This window comes from Sinocyclocheilus grahami, unplaced genomic scaffold (genome assembly GCF_001515645.1).
Source record: "Sinocyclocheilus grahami isolate Dianchi unplaced genomic scaffold, SAMN03320097.WGS_v1.1 scaffold659.1, whole genome shotgun sequence".
Lineage (NCBI taxonomy): Eukaryota > Metazoa > Chordata > Actinopteri > Cypriniformes > Cyprinidae > Sinocyclocheilus > Sinocyclocheilus grahami.
In genome coordinates, this window is record NW_015505838.1 from 45,982 (window position 1) to 68,233 (window position 22,252).

Below are 22,252 nucleotides of genomic sequence, written 5' to 3' on the forward strand. Positions count from 1 at the left end.
ACTGGTAAAAAGTGTAGCCTACAAGTAATTTCCCCTTTTTTTCCCCTTAATTTTTTCACTTTGTGTGTTTGGTGCAATGCTTTCCATAAAAATAAGTAACAATAACTGTCAAGCAGTTTCAGGAGAGAAAACTGCTCTTTCTCAAGCAATTTCCACTTTAGCATGTTTTTTTTAAGCATTGAATACATACATTTATATATATAGAGTCTAATATTTTTTTGTTATATATATAAATGGCATAATTTAGAGCTGAATATTGTCTAGTACCACGAAAACTCCTCAAAACACAGAATATTTAAAAACTATATATAAAAATTATTGAAACAAAATATAGTACATTAATTTAATTAATAAAAAAAAACTATGACCTCTATGTGAGGTAACTTATACCAGAGGGTTAACACAAGAATTTAAGATCATCCAAAACCGCTAATCTGCGACCCTTGTTCATGTCGGTCTCGAGAACAAAAGAATAGTCATGTGTGCGTGGCACAAAGCGGCAACACTTTTGCAATAGTTGTACATGTAAACGCCTATGCTGCAACACTTGTGGATGTCTCCACTACACGTGAGCGCCCCGCACATCTCGAAGGGCCTTTTATTTCATATTAATCACGCTGCATGTCCGTGTGAGTTCATTCACACATCCATGTGTGTGTTTAGATGGCATGGCTGCGTGGCGCACGCACGCACGCACGCAACTGCTGGCCTTTTTAAGAACTGTCTTTTCGTGACTGAATCATAAAGAGGACAGTTGGAGTTTAAATGAATAAGGGAGCAGAGGAGAGAGAGAAAGAAAACGAGAGTGAGAGGGAGGGACTCGATGTGGCCATACAGGCTGCGGAGTGTTTATTTATTTGTGCTGGCTCCCCTTTTTCTTTCTTTCTTATTATTTGTCAACTGATTTTCCAAAATGAGATTAAAAGTTGGATTCATCCTTCGAAGTTTACTGGTCATTGGCACGTTTTTGGGTCTGGTTTTGCTTTGGTCTTCCCTGACACCGAAGGCAGTCGACGATAGCCCGTTTGCTGGTGCACTGGTAAAGTACAGCTGTAACGTTCTTGAGTTATTTTGAAATCTGAGTGTTTTCGTTGTGCTGTTAATTTCATCCTATGTTAGTATTCAGCAGGGTCGGCTAGCATGATGATTAGCATGCTAACTGCTGCGGTTGTCATGGAGATGAGCAGCGAGAACTGCCCGATGAATGAAAACAGACACAGACGTTTATATTTATCCTGTGTTTTCATTCAAATGAACTAAAACACGCAGATATGGCTGTAAACTGCTAGCACTGAGAGCTAAATGTCGCTGTCTACATCCTCATAAGTGTCAAATTCAGCGACAACCCGGAAGGTCGTGACTGTAGTTACTGGTTCTCTATTTGAGACACGTATCATTTATGTAAAATCACATAAAAAGCAGCTGTTTTCAATTAAAATGTTTATTTCCTGTGATCCTTCCAGGTGATTTGCAGTATCAGTACTGATTATGGACTAAAGGGGTCTTCGAGGTTGAATTGGGGGGGGGTCGATATGCTTGCAGACTGAGTTAAAGGGCGATTATCAGCTCGACAGAAACGAGTGCGACACACTTCACTGCTTTCACAAGAGATTGTATAGAAATGCAAGTGTGAGCGCACTGACACGTGGCACTTGACAGCTTTCTGTCAATGGCTGTAACAGCTGTCTGGTTTACCTTGGCTTGTCGTTCTGGCATTGAAGTTAACGTTAGATTTATTTGAACACTGCTTTTGAACAGAGCATGCATTGTTTGTACGGAGTCTCTTCTTTGTTTACTCGCTTCGCTTTAGGTTGTGTTTTGCATAATGGGTTCTTATGTAAATGTTTACTTGAAATTTATTGTATCAGTCTTTGCATATGGCCTCTTAACCTTGTAAAGCTGACATGAAATAATAGTCAGAATCTATAGTTTATAAATAAAGCAGTTTATTTAACCTTTATACAACATAACAAAACGACATCTAAAAAAAGTTTACATTTGTATTTTTTGTTCATAGGCTATTTGATGCATCAGGCTCATATAGCATAATATAGTAAGAATATGAAGCTCATACTTGAGGAGGGTTAAAAAAAAACACCTTAACTTTGGAGACTCAAACTGAGCAAAAATATGCAATTTGGTGCAGTTGCGTTCATATGGCCACAATTTAATGTGATATTTAGCTTTTCATAACAGTATAGCAGGCAGAATGTATGTAGTAGATTGTTTACAAAACAGCAGTTTTGATTGTGTTGATAATTAGGAGATTCTTGTATTAAATATGGTTTATAGGGTTATATAAGCCTATTTATCGTATTATATATATATAAATATATATATATATATATAGGTTTTTAGGGTTATAGGTTTATATATGTATGTATGTGTGTGTGTGTGTGTGTGTGTGTATATATGTTTTTAGGGTTAATGTATAATAAAAATCTAAGCTATGTAACACTACCACACAAACACCACCACTTTGTCTCATATATTTGTCTCTTTTCATAGGCAGGAAGAGATGCAGGTAAACTCTTGCAGCCCAATCCTCACAATAATGACATGGCTGACCAGTTCAAGCCAGTCGTACCTTGGCCCCACGTCGAAGGAGTTGAGGTCGATCTGGAGTCTATCCGCCAGAAAAATGGTGACAAGCCAAACCCTGCATTCAAAGCCCAGAACCAGCAGAATGTCATCCAGAAGCAATACATCACCTTTAAGCCTCACACCAATGTGTTTAATGAACCTGTGTTGAAGAAAGGAATTCTGGGCAACTTTGAGTCTAAAGAACCTGAGCCTCAGGGGGTCCAGGGCGGACCGGGAGAGGGCAGCAAACAGTTCGTACTGGGACCGGAGTACAAAGATTCTGTTCAGGCCAGCATCAAGGAATTCGGCTTTAATATGGTAGCCAGCGACATGATCTCTCTGGATCGAACCATCGGCGACTTACGGCATGAAGAGTGAGTATGAGGACGCAGGCCATTCTGATTTGCGTATGTATTTGGGTGTGTGTAAGGAGGAGAATGTGGGTGTGGTGGTAAATTATTGTTTTTGGACATTTTTCGCATTGTTTTTAAAGGCTTTTTGCCTCGTGAGAAATTAAACGAATGATCCTCTCTTGTTTTAGCATGTGTTTGACTTCAGTTTCTACTTAAAAAAACTATTTACTTGCTCAGGCTACACACACTATAGACAGTCAGGTTTGGCATGTTGGTTTTTCCAAGTTATATTTGTGATCACACGCAGAAAGATGAAAATGATAAGGACACACCTTTTCAAACAAGCTATTTCAATGGCATAGTAGATGACGTATCGCTTCCTTTTTTAGCCACGTCATTTCTCCTTTTTTCAGTTCACACTTACAAAAAATACCTATTCATTTTCCTCATGGTACCATCATAATATCATGATTTTTGTGATGTAACACCATGGGACATGGAAGTACCTTGGCGAATATCAAAGTACCTTCTGATAGAAAAAGTGTACTGTGCTGCAGTACATTAAGGGATGTATCTTATACCCTTTACACTCAGAGGACAGTTAGTACTGAAAAGATATTGTTGCTGTACTCTATTACTAATGTTCGAGACGTTAAATAGGATCGGCATTATGCCCACAATTCAGCCACTGAAATGTTGTTTGGCCACGTCACAGCTGAATGATAAGCTGCAGTCTCTCTCTTTAACTCCCCTCAAGCTGGAAAGCTGGATTATCTCCCTGAGACTGCTTTATTAATTCATACAGCTTCAGAAGTGACCTGAAGCTTTAATAACAGGTCTAGCTTCACGTTTGGCCCCTGTAGGGCATCCAGTTTAGACACAGACTTGTTGCTTAATAGGATTTCATTTGCGGCATAATTATAAAATGTTCGCATTTCACACTTGTTATACATTGAGTTGATAGTAAAAACAACATGCAGCGGTTTTACCATTAGCAGTTTAATCATTACTGCAGTTTTATGGTGCTGTAGTCAGTGCTGTTCCTTTTGCAGAGAGTCTGAAAGGTGGGGATAGTTCACCTGAAAAAGAAACTGTCATAATTTACTCATGTCATTCTAAAACTATGATTTACGTTCTTCTGTGGAAATTAAGATTTTTTTGAGAAATGTGTTTGATTGTACAGTGGAAGTCAATGGTAAACCAAAACTGTTATGTTACCAGCATTCTTCAAAATATCTTCTTTTATGTTACACAACCATGCAGGTTTGGAATGACATGAGGCTGTGTAAATGATGACATGATATTCTTTTTTGGGTGAACTATACCTTTCATGAAAATTGTATTGAACTTGACCAGCATACTTTCTTAAATTAATATAAATCTTGAAAATGCTTTTATCAACATACATACATACATACGTACATACTAATTCAAGGTATGCACTTTTATCAGTATGTCTCTTCCCTGGGAATTGAACTAATGGCTGGAGTTGCTAGTACCATGTTGTGCCCTTTGAGCTATATAATCCTAAATATAACTCAATTAATTCACTCAGCTGTGTTGTAATGTCACTGCTACATGTTTTGACGCATACTCGCTAGAACTCAATTCCTACTGGGGAAATCAAACCCTTTTCTAGTAGAGAAGTTTGGATAGTGTCTGGATCCAAGTCAGGGCTGAAACAATGGACCCTGCTGTTCTTTGGTACAGGCAGGGTGTAAAGGTGTTCAACAGCTTATGAACTTGCAGTATTGCACTAAATGTTACTGGGAACTGAACATCCTGCACTGATCTTTATTGGCATTGTCATCATTGGCTGGTAAATGGCCTGTTCAAACTGATCAGGTGCGTGACCTTTTAGAGCGCAACAGAGTTCTTTGGTTTGATTTACCTTTCTCAGACTTAATTATGATGATTTAGGCCATAACATGATTACGTTAGGGCATTTGTATTGGTTGAATTTCCTTTTGAGATACTGATTTGTTGGTGAGTGTACACAGTGATACCAACTTTTGTCTGAAGATGTCAGTGTTTTGTCTGAAGTGAGGTTTTGCTTCAGTTTACAATTTACTCTTGCCTTCCTTATAAGACCAACACGCTGAAGCATGTTAACAGTGAATCATTTTGTCGTTTTAAATCTGATAGCTTTGTTTGCTGGCGCATCCGGGTTTTTTAGAGGCAATTACTTCGGCCTTTGTGAAAATGACATCGCTCATTGCGACATGAAAGGAAACAGACAAGGAAAAATATTCATCCATATATTTCATGCATTTAGAGCCCTCCAAATAATCAATATCATATATAACATATTCTAGCCTGTAAAAAAAATGTCAGAATACACTGCTACCTTTGAATGGACGTCAATTTGAGATTTGCTTTTTGATTTGAGGAAAATAAGGTCAGTGGTTAACATTACTTAAGAGATCCTAACTCTAACCTTTGTTTTGAATTTCAAAGCCAGCTTGCAAAATGAAGACTGAAACCACCTCAAGGATGTGGGTGATTCTGACAACATTTGTAGTTCTGCTTATGGTAACTTCTTAGCAACTTAAGTTATTAAAATTCACATTTGAAGTATGTGAGATTTATTTTCCAGAGCAAAACATGAAAGTCTCTTCAAGTAATTTCTTCAAGACCATATTTTACACACAAATCAAAAACTGGTATTCAAATAACCCAATAGAAATTCTCTAGTGAACACATGATGAATTAGCCCTCTGAGTTGGCCTTCAAATTGACATCACGACCGAACATTCTGTGCTAAATTTAGCTAAAACAAGTAAGTAAATAGCATCCGTCACTGTAGTTTCAAAGAACAGTTAGCATTAGCACTAAGATGGTGACAGCTTGTTTATGAGTAGTGCAGCAACCCCAATCTCCAGTGAGACTGAAAGTCATGGGCGTGAGTTGCTCTTCCAGTTGAGTGGCTTTACTGTGCCATGTAAGACAAGTTAGGCCTTATGACTTGTGTTACATGGGGCTTAACTCTGATGCTAAAAGAAGCTAAACTGCCATAAGAAAAAAGTTTTGCTCTGCCAGTATGTTGCAGACAGGAATCATTATTTTTTAATGTTTTTTTGGAGGGAAATGTTGTGTTTGTTACACCATATAGGTTAATGAGTTTAATCTAGCCCATATCACATGCATAGGCTTGGCTTAGGCAGGTCTATGTCCTATTTACTTTAGGCATCAAGAGTTTCCTCATGCATACATTTTCTATTTTCTAAGCTGCTTAAGCGTTTACTTTAAAACTGATGTTTGCACCATATAAGGGATTTGTACATAAACTAAACCCTAGTGCAAATAACTCACTAGGAGCCTACAAACAAAGCCAAAATTGTTTTTATTATTATGCTTTTTTTTTGTCAAGTAGGCCTATCATTGTATCGTTTTTTTCAACTACCTCTATATTTCTACTATAAGAACCTAACATTTTTTATTTCATTTGTTTTTGTTTAATAAGATTTGAGTTTGTGCTATTCATTCTGGCCCTACACACAACTATCACTTATCTACTGAAAGTGAATGAAACTGGATGAAGAAACTTTAACTTCGAGCTTCAGTAGAGAATGAGGAAGTGTGTTTGGGCATTGCTCTCCCCTTATTCAGAGGAAACAGTTGCTGTTTCCTGTCTCACAAATTACTTCCACAGGATGGAGGTGGATGCAAATGTGTAAGAATCTACCACTAATGCATATACAGTCAGTGTGTGCAAGTGCACAACATGAAATCAACTCCACAACAACATTCGCTTCCAAAATAGTGTGCTTTATAACTATGTGTATTTGTCTGTAGGTGTAAATACTGGCACTATGATGAAAACCTCCTCACCTCCAGCGTGGTCATTGTCTTCCATAATGAGGGCTGGTCCACACTGATGAGGACAGTGCACAGTGTCATCAAAAGAACCCCAAGGAAATACCTGGCTGAGATCGTCATGATTGATGACTTCAGTAACAAAGGTAGTGTGAACATTGTTTTAATTTCTTCATTAAATACTCTACATAGCACATGTGTGTACTCTGTGCTTTGCATATTATTATTTTTTAATTCAGCACAGGTACTGGCATTATTTTGTGCAAAAGAAAAAAAAATATCAAAGTCATATTTACAATGAAAACATGGAAAAGAAAGATGCATTGATGCCAGTGTCTCGGGGAATAGCTAACTACATTACAACTTAACGTTCTTGTGTAGTGTGAGAGTAACTCAGCTGCTTTCAAATCAGTATAGATATTTCAATAACTGGAAGTAGTGTTGCTGTTTTTTAAGTCCCTTGCACATTTTATTGTGTTGCAACAGACGAGTAAAAAGAAGCAATAATCAAACACTCTTTCCTGTCCTCCTTATCAAAAACCATTAGGAAGTCTGAATCAAAGTAAATTGGTTGTCTTGTTCATTTGGTAATTTCAAAGAAATTATTTAAAACAGTTTCCCAATTCATTTAAGTGAAGTGTTCATAACTGTTTTCTTCTTCGTTATACACATTGCGTTAGAGAGTTTTCTAATTTTATTGTATTTAGTGTGAATTAATCTGTAAAGTACAAAGTAAATTAAATTATGTGATGCCCATTTCTGATGCTGATTCTCATTGAATTAAAGTTGTGAAGAAATATAAGTAGAGATGTACATCCGAGTGAAACGGATTATTGAAAAAATGTAGGGCAGGAACTTGTTGATTGGATGGAGGCAAATCTACTGAATACAAGCTTGGGGTCGATTATGAGAAAGGGGTGTGGTTTAAGCAAACAAAATATTCAGGGAAGTCAGGCATACATCACCATAGAGCAGTCTTGTTTCACTGGAAGATTGAATTTGGACATTTTATTAAGAATTATAGGGTTAAAAAAATTAAAGGAAACTTATGCACAGATGAATTCTTCACAATAAAATCAAAAACATTCCTAATTTTAATGTTGAGAAACTGTAGTACTTCAAAATAACTGGAAAAGCTTAATGTCTGTCCCTATTTGAGATCATTCTCTAAAATATGAATACAGCATTTTTATTTGGCTTTTTGATGACCGTCAGTTCTCTAAATACTGATTTACATGTTCTGGCTATTTTGGATTGTCACTGTCTTTCAGCAGTTACTGGTTTTTCAGGTTTAAGAAAGTGAAGCATGGTTTTAGTTTTGATACCCCTTCTCTAGAGAGTCTACTCTGCACTCCTAAGTGAAAGAGATATAACGTTGCCACAACCTGTAGGCGGTCTGCCTGAAGACTAATGCTGAGCGCTTGTTCATTAATATGAGGCAAGCAGACTGTAACTGAATGGAGATCATTACTCTTTAAGAGATCGCTCACAGGGGAACTATGAATGAATGCAGTGCTGCGACTTGGCCGATAAGAATCAATAAAGGGCGTATAGGCTCAGAATGTTTCATGCATTTAGTAATAAAAGTCAGTAAAACTTTGTTCAGGCCGCACACAGTTTCGATTTGTTTCTGACTGTCTGCACTTTTTTGCAAGTGGTCAGAATGGATCCACTTGTTGTGGTATAATTAATGTATGGTATATCTACGCTGGTTGCTATAGTAATGATGTAGGTGTGAGCAATATGCCAATAACTTCCTTTTACAACTGAGTAGCAAGCTATAATTAAGATGTGCAGTCAGAAAGCTGGAAATTTTGACTCTACACGTTATATTGCTTATGGCATATTGCCATGGTGCTTATGAGGTACACAACTTATATATATAAGTTGTTTGTTTGTGTTCTCTCGTTAGTTCATCTTAAAGAGAGGCTGGAGGAGTACATAAAACAGTGGAATGGGTTGGTCAAACTGTTCCGCAATGAAAAGAGAGAGGGTCTGATCCAGGCCAGGAGCATAGGAGCCCGTAAAGCCACTCTGGGACAGGTTTGGGCCCAATAATCAGCATAATTTTAAATGGGTCTACATAAATGTGATTTGTTTGTCACACTGTGCTTCTGTCCTCAGGTGCTGATCTACCTGGATGCTCATTGTGAAGTTGGGGTGAACTGGTACGCCCCACTGGTGGCCCCCATTTCAAAAGACCGGTATGATTTAAGCTCTAGGATGATTTTGTGCCCGCTGAAAGAGACTTAGTTTAAAATGCAAATGCTGGGCTATAGAAGTGTTCTTTCCTATTCATGTTGATTTCATATTTATGTACAACATTAAATACATACATTCAATTTTATAAAAAAAAAATTTAAGTGAGAGGTTTCAACTTAATGACTCCAAAAAGGTCATGTGATGTAACAAAAAAATTAATTGTAATATTTTCCTTGCACCTTGAATACAGGTGAGTGTGCACAAAAAAAATTGTTAACAAGTTTTTTAATATAAATATCATTACATTTTTGTGGAGTTGCACCACACAACATTACATACAATCTGAACACTTTTATTGTCATAAAAAGGTCCAATTCGATATTTTAAGAGACTTTTAAGAGTGTCTGCAGGGGTCTCCTCTATGAAATAATCGTGTTTTATGTTTGTGCATGTTGATTGGACCATATGACTAGTTTTTTGGACAGGTTATTCAAATATTCATATAAAATATAATTTATTTTTTTTAATTTTCTTTCTAATGTACTACCCAGTTATTTTTTATTTTCTTTTTTAAATCTTATCCTAAATGTATGTTGTGTTAATGTTGCAGAACGGTCTGCACAGTACCGTTGATAGATTACGTAGACGGCAATGATTATACCATAGAGCCACAGCAGGGTGGGGATGAGGACGGTCTGGCGCGAGGCGCCTGGGACTGGAGCCTCCTGTGGAAAAGGGTCCCTCTCAGCAGCAGGGAGAAGGCTAAGAGAAAGCATAAAACAGAGCCTTATCGGTAAACTTCCACCCTCCAATAAGCATGATCATTAAAACCATTCTGTCTCTCTCTTGTTTTGTCTCCCCATCCCCTTGTGTGTGTGTGTGTGTGTGTGTGTATGTATGTATGTCCATGTTTGCATGCATGGACCTCCCCCTTGCCTCTCCTCCATCCTCTGTGGCCATGTTCAGAACGGTGTGCACAGTGCCTCTTATAGACTCTATTAATGGCAAAAACCTGTTTTCCAAAAAAAAAAAAAAAAAAAAATCGAAATGCATTTCAGTTTTTTACTGCCAGTCTGAACAAAGCCTGGTCGCTTAATGTTGTAAAATACTGTACTGTATGTGTGTGAAATGTAAGGTGGAGACATTCCTGACAGGAAAATATGTGTGTCAGGTCTCCTGCGATGGCTGGAGGACTCTTTGCAATAGAGAGAGAGTTCTTCTTCGAGCTGGGCCTCTATGATCCAGGCCTTCAGATCTGGGGAGGAGAAAACTTTGAGATCTCCTACAAGGTATTTTTACTTTAAATTGGTTTTTACTTTACTTTAAATTGGTTTTTACTTTACTTTAAATTGGTTTTTACTTTACTTTAAATTGGTTTTTACTTTACTTTAAATTGGTTTTTACTTTACTTTAAATTGGTTTTTACTTTACTTTAAATTGGTTTTTACTTTACTTTAAATTGGTTTTTACTTTACTTTAAATTGGTTTTTACTTTACTTTAAATTGGTTTTTACTTTACTTTAAATTGGTTTTTACTTTACTTTAAATTGGTTTTTACTTTACTTTAAATTGGTTTTTACTTTACTTTAAATTGGTTTTTACTTTACTTTAAATTGGTTTTTACTTTACTTTAAATTGGTTGTGGTCTCTCAGCTGAAAATTGACTAGATTACTAGATTTTTTGTCTTTCACCAAAGTTTGCATACAAGGTAATTCTGTGTTTGCACGGTTATAATGATCTTTTTCCAGGGCAACACTTGACTGCGCAACATTTTTCTTACATGGCTCTGCATGTGTTCAGTCTTACCAGTTGACTCTAGTAGGATAATACAATAATTTTTACTCAAATCAACACTTCATGCCCTTATATTGATTTAAGTAATCTACAGTCTTTATCACAAGATAAATGGTTAATGTTGCCATAAATATAGCCATTGTTGCTGATGTTGCGTTAAAACCTAAATAAACAAATGATCACAAAATGAATTTGTTCAGGGCAATATTTCTATATTAATTGCACAGAGCAACATATTTATCCAAATTCGGCAGTTTATTTGTGCGTGAACACTTTCTGAATCCCTGCCATGTGTGTATGTCCCGTGTAGATATGGCAGTGTGGTGGGCAGCTTCTGTTCGTGCCATGTTCACGGGTGGGGCACATCTACCGTCTGCAGGGCTGGCAGGGAAACCCACCTCCTGCTCATGTAGGCTCATCCCCCACACTTAAGGTCAGTTCAGCTCTTTTTTTTTCTATCACATTTTTATGAATCTGAAAAAAAGCTGGGTCACACTTATACTTTACACTAAATCCAGTCTGTAACCTTCACTCTTCTTTTTGGCTACGTGTAGAACTATGTGCGGGTGGTGGAGGTGTGGTGGGATGAGTATAAAGACTATTTCTACGCCAGTCGGCCTGAGACTCTGACGCTGGCCTACGGAGACATCAGCAGCTTGAAGAAGTTCAGAGAGGAACATCGCTGCAAGAGCTTCAAGTGGTTCATGGAAGAGATTGCCTATGACATCCCTCTACATTACCCACTGCCTCCAAAGAATGTGGAATGGGGAGAGGTGCATATATAATCAATAGAAAGAAAAACACAGTTGAAACTGGTTTAAAGATATTGGCATTTGTCATCATTCAGTCATTTTCTTTCAATAGATTCGTGGGTATGAGACCAGCTACTGCATCGACAGCATGGGCCACACCAATGGTGGCAATGTCGAAATTGGGCCTTGTCATAGAATGGGTGGGAATCAGGTAAAGGACAATGATTTAGTAGCAGTACTTTGCTTTTCACAGTTTTTATAGCGCATGCTTTTCTCCAGCTCTTTAGAATTAATGAAGCAAACCAGCTCATGCAGTACGACCAGTGCCTGACAAAGGGAGGAGACGGATCTGCTGTCATCATAACACACTGCAACTTAAACGAGCACACAGAGTGGAAATACTTTAAGGTATGTCACAGGATGTATCGAGCCTCTTTTGGCCTTGGTGCCTAATCAATAAAACTAAATTTTTTATAGCAAAGGTGACACTTTACAATAAGTTTCAGTAGTCTAACTCTAGGTTATGTAATAGCTAGTGCTGGTTAAAGATGGTTAAACGTGTATTAGTATCGGTCAAATTCTAAGTTAATATACTTGGAATATATATATTAATAGTTCAGGAGTTTGGCATCTAAGATTTTATTTAATGTTTTTGAAAGGAGTCTCTTATGCTCTCCAAGGCTATATTTATTTAATGAAAAATACAGTAAAAACAGCAATATTGTGAAATATTACTATAAATTAAAATGTTTTCTTTTTGAATATATTTTAAAATGTAATTTACTCCTGTGATGGCAAAGTGGAATTTTCAGCAACCTTTGCTTCAGTCTTCAGTGTCACATGATCGTTCAGAAATCATTCTAATATGCTGCTCATGAAACATGTCTTATTATTATCAACATTGAAAACAGTTGTGCTACTTCATATTTGCCTGAAAACCATGATACTGTGTTTAAAAAAATATATAAAATTTGGTGAATAGAAAGTTAAGAAGAAAGGCATTTATTTGAAATAGAATATTTTTGGTAACAATGTAAAAGTCTTTACTGTGTGTGCTTAAAGGCACACTGTGTAACTTTTAGCACTCTAGTGGTTAATAATAAACAAAACTGCATGCATCTCGTTGAAGAACATTGTAGATGGAGCTACTTCTCTGTTTATGGTTATGAGAAGTCATGCAGGTACTGGGCTACTCTGCAGCGGTTGTCGTCCTGACAGGTCTAAAGTCGTCATAATATTATATTTTAGGCATACCGTAAGTGTAGTGATTCAGGATAAGACAGAAACACGGTATGGAAGATGGAATCATGATTTACTTACTCATTATATACATTTTGTACTTTATAACAAAAAAAAGTTACATAGTCTTACCTTTAACCTTTTTTTACATAAAGTTACCTTTAATGAATAAAAGTATTATTTTCTTAAAAAAAACAAATTTTTATTGACCCCAAACCTTTGGACAATAGTAAAATGTAAAAACATAATATCCTTTAGTTAACAAATTGTTAACCAACATGAAAAAACAATGAACAATAGTCTATAAATGTAAGCAAAATTAATACAGTATTAGTAATAAATACTGTAAGTATAGTTTTCTGTTAGTTTATGATGCCTAATTTAAGAACTTCATTGTAAAGTGTTGGCAAACTTTACTCTGTACCTTGCTGTATCGATTCTTCAGTGAACTTTTCCAATGCTTCCGATTTCTCATAGGATCTACATCGATTCACACATATACCTACAGGGAAATGCTTGGATCGCTCTGATGTCTTGCACAAAGTTTATATAGCTGACTGTGACAACAGTAAGAGCTCACAGAAGTGGGAGATGAACAACATTGTGGCAGTGTGAGAGCCATGCTCAAATGTGCTTCAAGGATAAACACTTGACTACAGCAACAGGTTTTACCAGTATACATGTGACTAGTTTTAGTCATAACCCGAATAACTCTGAACTCTGTCTTCAATGGAGGGGAAAAAAAGTATATGATCAATGTTTACATCGGTTCATCCCCAGTGCCCATCGCATGGGTTTTTCTTTGGAATCTGTGGATCGGGGGAGGTCTACCTAACAGAATGTTTTTCACACAATGTGTGCTGAGATGAATTATCTAATACCACTTTTGTTGCTGCTCCATTATAAAAAAACAGGTTGTCCGTCAAGTACTGGGATTCATATCTTTTTTTTAACACTGGACCTTCATCATGTTTGAGATGACAACCTGCCACTTGAACTATTTTCGTCTTTGGCACATTTTTTTGCCATATACTATGGGTAAAGAATGGGAATGGAGGAAAAAAGGGAAATGGGGACATAGGGTCAACAATGAAAAAAATATGATACATTTATTTTTATCTACTGCATAAATGTTTGCTTGGTTGGGGGAATAGATGTTTACTTTTATGTGAAAATCAGCGATTGATTATAATACTATTCATGGCCAAAAATCATTTCGAGCAATTGGAGCAAATGTATGTTTCAAGGGCAAGAATGATTGCAATGTGTACATTTTTGTACAATGTAAATATGATTATTTCTAAATTAACATTTTGAGATATGGTGGGCTTCCCAATGAAGGTGTAAATATCTAAGTTATAATGGCTGTTTTCTCAAGAAAATAAATGGAACATTTTTACCAGTCTGCTGTATTAAAGTGCTGTTTTTAGCAGGTTAAATGATAATTCAACCATTTCGATGATCATGAGGATTAAGTTAGAACTTTCCACAAATAGGGTACCCCTTAGTATCCTTTAGGCATAAATCACATCTTTCCTGTAGGAAAAATTGTGTTAGATAAAATATCTAATATAATACCGAACCATGAAAAGTAGGTCACTTTAATAGTTTAATGCTGATGCAGAAGCCATGATGTTGTTTCTTGACTAGTTGTTCCAAATTGTATCCAAACGAGTTGCAAAGCTAAAATTAAGAAGCCAAACCGGTTAGAATTAATTGGTCAACATTTTGTTTTCGGAGTTCCTGAAATAAAGAACCACCTCCCGTTATTGATGAAAAAATGTCATACTATTTTGGACTCTATTCTTGGAAAGTGCCTACTAAAGCAGAAATGATCCCAAGCATTTGAATAATTACAACTGTTTGTGTGCTGGTGAGGTTGTTCAAGGCAGTAGACTAAGCTTGTGGAGAAGCAGCTGTGCAGCAGTCTTAGTGATACAGGTGAGCACGTCATATGATATATAGTACATCTTACTGCATAGAACATACCCAACCTATATATATAGGACCACTTATCACATGACCAAGCTAAAGGACATCTCAGCCGAACATAAATCATGCATGTACTTTAGCATAACTGGTTACAAAGGAGGTTGCATGTGCATTTATGCCACTTATTTTCCAGATCAAGTCATCCACTGGAGATCAGCATTTCCGTCGATGAGTCAACCAAGTGACAAAATATGGTCCAAAAATAAACAAGTTTAAGATGACGGTTACACCCAATCACGAGAAACTAAGCCTAACTGAAAAAATAGCAAGTTAAGTGTATTAGAAGCACAAACCTCTGCTTGTAAAACTAGGCATACATACAGAACAGCTTTGTTATAAAACAGCTAAAGAGGAACGTGAACTAAAAGGTTTTTATTTTAAAAGCCAAGTGTCATAGTCAGCCTAGCCCATTAATAGCTTTTGTATTTCAATAATGTCAGTTACTCAATCAGCACTAGCTGAAATTCTGCAAAATTCTTTAATAAGTCAAAATTGCACACAGTGAAAAGGGGAATTGGTCATAATATACAAAATTTAATAAGAAAAGAAATTCAGTCTACACATCTTCAAAGCTCATTTAAAAAAAACTGAGACACTACACAAATTCAAACTGTTCCTTATTTGTCTTAAAATGGCAGTAGAAATAATAACAGGGAAACCAAAGCAACCACAGCTATCAAGACAAAAAGCAGTGCTTAAAAAAAAAAAAAAAAAAAATCCCAGTTAAATTTACAAAACAGCACATGACCTCAATATGTATTCATTTATACACATTTCTGTACATGTATTGAAAAAAAAAAAAATGCTAAAAAATGCATTCACATTGTTTTGCAAACAACTCGGCTCAAGTTTTCCCTGAGTTTAATCGTCATCGTCGTCATCATCATCATCCTCATCCTCTTCTTCAACATCCTCCTCATCCTCATCATCGTCATCGTCCACTTCTGCCTTCTTTCCTACTGGCCGGCCAGGTCCACCCTTCTTGCCACCATCTGCTTTGGCGCGATATGCAGCAACATCCTGGTTGGAAATTTGTGTTAATATGAGCAAAACCGCAAATTGTTATTGGAAGTACCTGAAATTGGGCCACGCTTTACCTTTTCATATTTCTCCTTGAGCTTCATGGCCTTCTGCTCATATGGAGCCTTTTCCTTTGGTGAAAGCTTGGACCACATCACCCCAAGCTTCTTTGCAATATCACCAATAGAGATGCCAGGGTTGTCGTTCTTCACTTTTGGGCGATGGTCAGAGCAGAAGACGAAGAAAGCAGATCTGATGGTATAGATAGAATTATTATTATTATTTTTTTAAAGTTACTCAAGTCAAAACAGCAGAAATCTCATGGGTCTACTTGTGCACTACTCACGGTGGTCTCTTAGGAGCATTTGGATCCTTCTGCTTTTTCCCTCCCTTTGCACCTTTAGGAGGCATGTAGTTTTTCATCTCCCGGTCATAGCGGACCTTGTCGGTTTTGGCCATTTCCTCAAACTTGACCTTCTCCTTTGAGGACACGGTCTGAAAAAACACGACTATGATTAGGTTCTGCCAGGCGCAGCGTGTGGCTCTTTATCCGCCCGCCCTACATTTGCCTCAGTCCCTTGAGTAACAGATGCATAGTGTAATTCTGCCCCACCCCCTCCTTAACAACAACCCCCCCCCCCGGAAAAACATTGCAGCCTTTCTGTTCAACTCACCTTCCATCTTTCAGAGCACTTCTTGGAGAACTCCGCAAAGTCCACCTTAGTCCCTGGGCTTTTCTTCTTATGTTCCTCCCGGCAGGTTTGCACAAAGAACGCGTAAGAGGACGTCTTTCCCCTGGGCTTGTTAGGATCTTTACCCATGGCTGTGATACGCTAAAAAGGGATAAAGAAAAAAAAAATCCCCCAAACTGTTAGAAAAAGACTCATAACGCGGCAACATGTATTTTCAGTAAAAACCCTGTCAGTCTTGCTTTGTACGCTGGTAAAGCAACGGAGAAATGATCGCTCACTAACGCTAACGTTAGTTAATCCGATCAAGTTCCTGTTTCGTTTCCACCAGATCACTCAACTAGAACAATAAGCGCCCCTCCATTTTGTTTTCCCGCCTAAACTGCAGGAAATATGCGCTAGAATGTCAGTCGAAAGCAAATGGTTTCAGGTTCTACGCGTTAAAAAGCTAAAACCCACCAAATTAGCGAGGCATACTACTTTAGAGGACTTTTAGCTGCCTCAGGCTCAGTGCGCGGGCGCTGCGCTCCATTACGACCTCAAACTCCTAGCCAGTCATGGCTGCTTACGCTCTTAACTTTACAAGACCACTAAGCTGGCAAAATCCTCGCAAATCTACGTGTTCACAAAACCAACAGAGCTACAACTAAGACGCTAGCATAATTTTTCATAACACTTAATTTAAACTGCAATAGTTAAGTTTTAGGTTTCATATAAAATTCTTAATTCGTACAAAAGAGATTAAAAACACGACCATATAACATCGTCTTTCTTAGACATGCTCGATACAAGCTCCATATAAACAAACAAAAAAACATCTTAAAACATCTATCTGAGAAATTAAGACATGCTTACCTATAATCAGCCTCAACTGCTCGACAGAACGTACGTATTCTTCTGGTAAACTGCAGGGCGCACAAACTTGATTAAATGCCCATAGACTCCACCCTCTGAGCTCTCGTCTGATTGGTTGGGATACGTTCAAATTTGAATCGGCAACGTTCTAGGCGTGATATTGAATTCCTATTGGCTGTCGGGGACCGCTGTCAAGTTTCCTCGTGAAAATTAGATCCAGATGACGACGCCTCTGATCTCGTCAGCTATTGGTTGAACTGGGGATTTAAAATAATGAGCGGTAAGTCTTTGAATCAGGAAAACGCGCCTCAGTTTTATTCTTATTTTGAAAGGACTTTATAGCAAATATGAATACATTGCACACGCAGAGAGAAAGTGTTTGAGGGTTGTTTCCATGCCAAACAAAATCACATTCAGGTTTTGTTTTGAAGTTTTAAGTGGTATGAACAATGGCGCGCCATACGGACAAAAGCTAACTGTTGATGCGAGTTTGAAGACGCCTTGGGTCTCGAGGCTGGTGCTCCTGCAGTTCGCACCTCCGTGTTGTTAAAACCATTTCATTGCTATTTTTCCCATTACTTTATACCCACGTTGTTATATGCCTTCTGCTGTACTTAAACGTTACGTGGTTTTTGTAGTTTCTCATTTCTTAAGTGTTCTTAATGTTACTATAATTTACTGCTTAAATAAAAAAATATTTTTTACGCAACTCCATTTTCAACCGAGAATACATCCTATATTGCATAATATTTTTTCTACGTGTTTGCCAATATTGCTGCCCTGTAATATACACGCATTTGGTGACGTTATTGTTGCGTTGTGATCACGTGATACTTTGACCTTTTGTGAGGGAAAGGGCGTTTTTGTTATGTTTGTTGTTGAGTACCATTGACTATTAGAAAGTATTAAAACCGTATAATGGAAGATAATGCATTGTATAGTTCACGAAAACATACGTACAACTGATATAACAAACAATCATTTCCTTCTAATTCTTAATATATGAACAAAGTTGAATCATTAAGCAACATTGCCTATAGATATTATTTTAGCTTCTGTTTTTGCTATTCTCACCAGTTTGTAAGTAAATGCTACGAATTTGTGCCAGTGTTAATATCATATATCATATCAGTGTTAATATCATATAATATATACTGGTAAAAAATCTATAGCCTGAATGCACTGTAAGCCGCTTTGGATAAAAGCGTCTGCTAAATGCATAAATTAAATTAAATAATATCATCAAACACACATACATGTAAATGTGCCAATGTGATGACAAATACATAACAATATATGCAGTTTGTTTAGCTGTTTAGACAAATCTGAAATTTGTATGGGCAGTTCAAGCCAGTTCCAGGCAATGTGTGGCTCTAAAGATTCATTGTGGAAAACACCCTCAGCTGTTCTGTTCAGACAACTGAAAGGCCAAGGGGGATGGACAACTGGAACTGAAATGTTTAGGAAGAACAAGGGCAGTAGTTGGATAGTGTTTAACAAAGAAAAGGTAACGTTTTATGAAAAAAAAAATGGTGTCGCCTATTTGTACAAACTTTATAAATATTACTAAAATTACACGAACATCTGATATCTTTGTACAAAAGTACATATTTTAGACGTTACAGTGATGGTTGACTAAATGAGGACTTCAGCATGAATTAGCATGACACTGTTACCACCTATATTTTAGCATTAAAACAACACCTCTCATTCTCCTGAATCACATCTCTCTACCTTTTGCCATTAGATTTGAATAGGTTAGGACAATAGAAGTGTAAAACAGTTCTGGAGAATTAGCCAAATGGCTCTTTAAGTACCCTGAGCACAAAAGGCATGATTGAAAGGCTGATTCAAGCGTGAACTGGTCAAATAAGAGGACTGAGTAGACCAATCTACACTGAAAATGTCAGTTGCTAGTATATTTCACAAATAATTATGACAATTAAGGCATGGCAAGTAACGCATTAAATGTGAAATTATGTTGTAGAAAGACTGAAATGGTATTTTCTTGAAAACAATGTACTCCAATAATCTTTGTTTTATTTATAGAACTTTGAACATGCCTTGAATATGTTTTCAGGTTTTGACTAGCTAAGGAAAAACTTATTTGAGAATAATAGTGAGTATTGGTGGTTGTGCTTCTATCCCAAATGTCTAGCACAACGACTAAAGCTATTGGGTTTCTGGTCTTTGTTATTCTATGTCCCTCTGTTGTTAGACTTACCTTTTTTGTTGTGGACTCATGCAGTTTTAACTTTGAAAATGTGTCATTCTTTAGACTTATGGATTTCGTGGTATAGAAAAATCTACAGGTGAAACATTGTCCCTTTCTCTCTTTTGTAACATGCCCTTCAGTTTAGATTTCTACATGAAGCATATACTGTTTGTATCTGTGGTGTGGTGCTATTAGAGTGCTCCAAGATCTGGCAAGAGCAGACATGCTGATACAAACCAAAACTATACTCTTATCGAAAATGTGAAGAGGGATAGTTAGTTTTGGTTGACTGTACAGCAAGCCAAGTAGCAGTGTCTTTTATATATTTATATATATATATATAGATATATATACACTTGAAATGTCTATACATCTGTGCCAATATTGGCAGAATATGATTCCTATGACATTCTGATTTCCCCCATGTTCTGTCTTAAACATTTTAGTACTTTTCAGATAAATGCACCCAGATATTCAAATTAAGGATTGTAATTAGTAAAAACACAACACCAAGACTTTATTGTTGTTTTTTATTATTATTTAAACATTTCACAGTTAGGGTTAGATTGTTAAATTGTATTTGCCAAATGCAAAACACTAACACAATGGCACCATTTAAAGCAGGGGTCTCCAAAACTTGGTCCTGGTGTCCTGCAAAGTTTAGCTTCAACTTGCCTCAACACACCGGCCTGGAAGTTTCTAGTATGCCTAGTAAGAGCTTGATTAGCTGCTTCAGGTGTGTTTCATTAGGGTTGGAGCTAAACTCTGCAGGACACCGGCCCTCCATGACCGAGTTTAGAAACCCCTGATTTGAAGCGTTACATTTCAAATACTGCCCCATAACAGAGGCTTTGTTTAAAACAGTGCCTCACAAAAAAACCTGTCGAAATATCGGTCTATTCTGTATAAATATCTGTCTACCACGCTGCCGAGGAAAATACAAACAAATAAAAACAACTTATGTTGATCATGTGCATATATTAATAGATTGTTCAAAATAGCTACAAAGACGCCTCTGTTCACCCACCGACCGCGGCTGACTAGATCCGGTATGCCTGTAAACTTAATTTGGCGCCCTCTTGCGAAATTACTAAAGCCTACAATGGCGAGTCTGAGCTCATAAATATTAATTAAGCAAGCCTGACCTTGCTTCGAAACCTTCCAATGGTAAAGGCGAGGTCCTGAATATTAATTACGCAGTGTTGACGTTGTAGCGCAGGTTACGGAAGTATTTTCCCCATTCGTTTTCCCATAGAGAATTTTTGTTAAAGTCTTTGTTAAAGCGTTATAAGCCATGAACCAAGCCAACTAGCTACGAGGAGAATCGCAACATTACAACAATTTTATTTGAAGCAAAAAAGTAAACGAAAATCGGACAAAAAGACAAAGGTACAAGTCTGTGTAGTTAAGGCTTTAGTGAGAGAAGGAACTACAAGCCCATGAAGCACTGCGAAATGACGGGGAAATATAAAACTATTAATGTATAGTTGAACAACTTCATTTAAAGTCGAACAAGTTAAAACACGTTCATTGCAAAATAGGCATGCACATACACACACACAGCTTTTCCCAACCTTTTTTCAGTCATGGCACCCTTTCAGATTTTTCAAAAATGTGTGGCACCTTACACAAACACTAACTGGCCCCGCAGTCTACCCGCTCTGGACTGCTACGTGAGGATGAAGCTGATGGTTCAGACACATCTTAAAGAACATTTTTAAGTACTTAGATGCCACAGCAAAACTAGTAGCCTAACTAATAAAGTTCAAACATTATATTTGATAAGTGAATAATAAAATAAGAACAAACACGCATTACAAGCACGGAAAATAGCCTACAACCGAACAAAGTTACTAATAAAATAAGGTAGTATTCAGGTACAGAAATGTAATAATTACATGAGCTTTCACTCAGATGATTAAACTTGGCAACTAATCCACAAATCACACACATGCCGAACCGTGGGTCCTGATCCGTACGGGTTACGGATTTTTTAACACTGCACCCCTGCTCTCGATAGTCGGCAGTGACCCCGGTTGGGAAATACTGCTCTAGCGGTCAGATCTTGTAATTACCGTGGCGTGAACAGCACACCAGTTGCGACAGTCCACGTCGCACTCGTTGACCTCCAAAAAAATGATTATGTAAATGTGTTGCATCTTCTCCGCTCCTTTAGTAATGCTATGGCAGTCACGACGTTTGAAGACCTTTTTGGTAGCATCTCAGGCGGTTAGAACCGCTGTTACTATTCCAAGCAGGAGTGTGTATATATACACATTATTTGTCAAAGGTTTGGAAAATACGATTTTAAAATAAAGTCTCCACTCAATAAGGCTGCATTTATGTGCTCACAAATACAAGAAAAACACTAATATTGTGAAATAGTATTACAGTTTAAAATAAATGGTTTCTATTGTAATATATTTTAAAATATAATTTATTCATGTGACGCAAAGCTACATTTTCAGCTGCCATTACTCCAGTCTTCAGTGTATATGCTGATTTGCTGCTCAAGAAACATTTATTATTATCAATGTTGTTTACAGTCGTGTAAACAGTTGCGTAGCCTACTTAATATTTATGCAGAATGATGCATCAATGAATCCTGAAAAACGTTTCCACAAAATATGAAACCGTACAAACTGCTTTTAACATTGAAAATAATTAAGAACCATTATGAATAACTGAGCACCAATAATAATTGAGCAGCAAGTCAGAATATTAGAATGATTTCTGAAGGA

At 37.1% G+C, this 22,252-nt stretch overlaps 2 protein-coding genes across 3 annotated transcripts; one reads left to right on the forward strand and one right to left on the reverse strand.

Annotated features, from left to right (window-relative positions):
* The first annotated feature begins 503 nt into the window (after window positions 1-503).
* On the forward strand, window positions 504-15,319 carry LOC107558776 (N-acetylgalactosaminyltransferase 7). Of its 2 annotated transcripts, none has more exons than XM_016242454.1 (12): window positions 504-568; window positions 2,509-2,957; window positions 6,732-6,898; window positions 8,665-8,795; window positions 8,877-8,956; window positions 9,565-9,747; window positions 10,126-10,243; window positions 11,060-11,182; window positions 11,304-11,522; window positions 11,614-11,712; window positions 11,781-11,909; window positions 13,218-15,319. In XM_016242454.1, exons 1-12 carry the CDS (start codon window positions 536-538, stop codon window positions 13,353-13,355), a joined length of 1,869 nt encoding a protein of 622 aa, XP_016097940.1. In that variant the 5' UTR covers window positions 504-535; the 3' UTR covers window positions 13,356-15,319. The 2 variants fall into 2 exon arrangements, with proteins under 2 accessions (XP_016097940.1, XP_016097939.1); XM_016242453.1 differs by lacking the exon at window positions 504-568 and adding an exon at window positions 622-1,039.
* On the reverse strand, window positions 15,315-17,380 carry LOC107558777 (high mobility group protein B2-like). The gene is made up of 5 exons (XM_016242455.1): window positions 17,297-17,380; window positions 16,427-16,585; window positions 16,099-16,247; window positions 15,830-16,004; window positions 15,315-15,752 (listed from the first exon to the last, which is right to left on the reverse strand). Exons 2-5 carry the CDS (start codon window positions 16,571-16,573, stop codon window positions 15,594-15,596), a joined length of 630 nt encoding a protein of 209 aa, XP_016097941.1. The 5' UTR covers window positions 16,574-16,585; window positions 17,297-17,380; the 3' UTR covers window positions 15,315-15,593.
* Window positions 17,381-22,252: the final 4,872 nt, after the last annotated feature.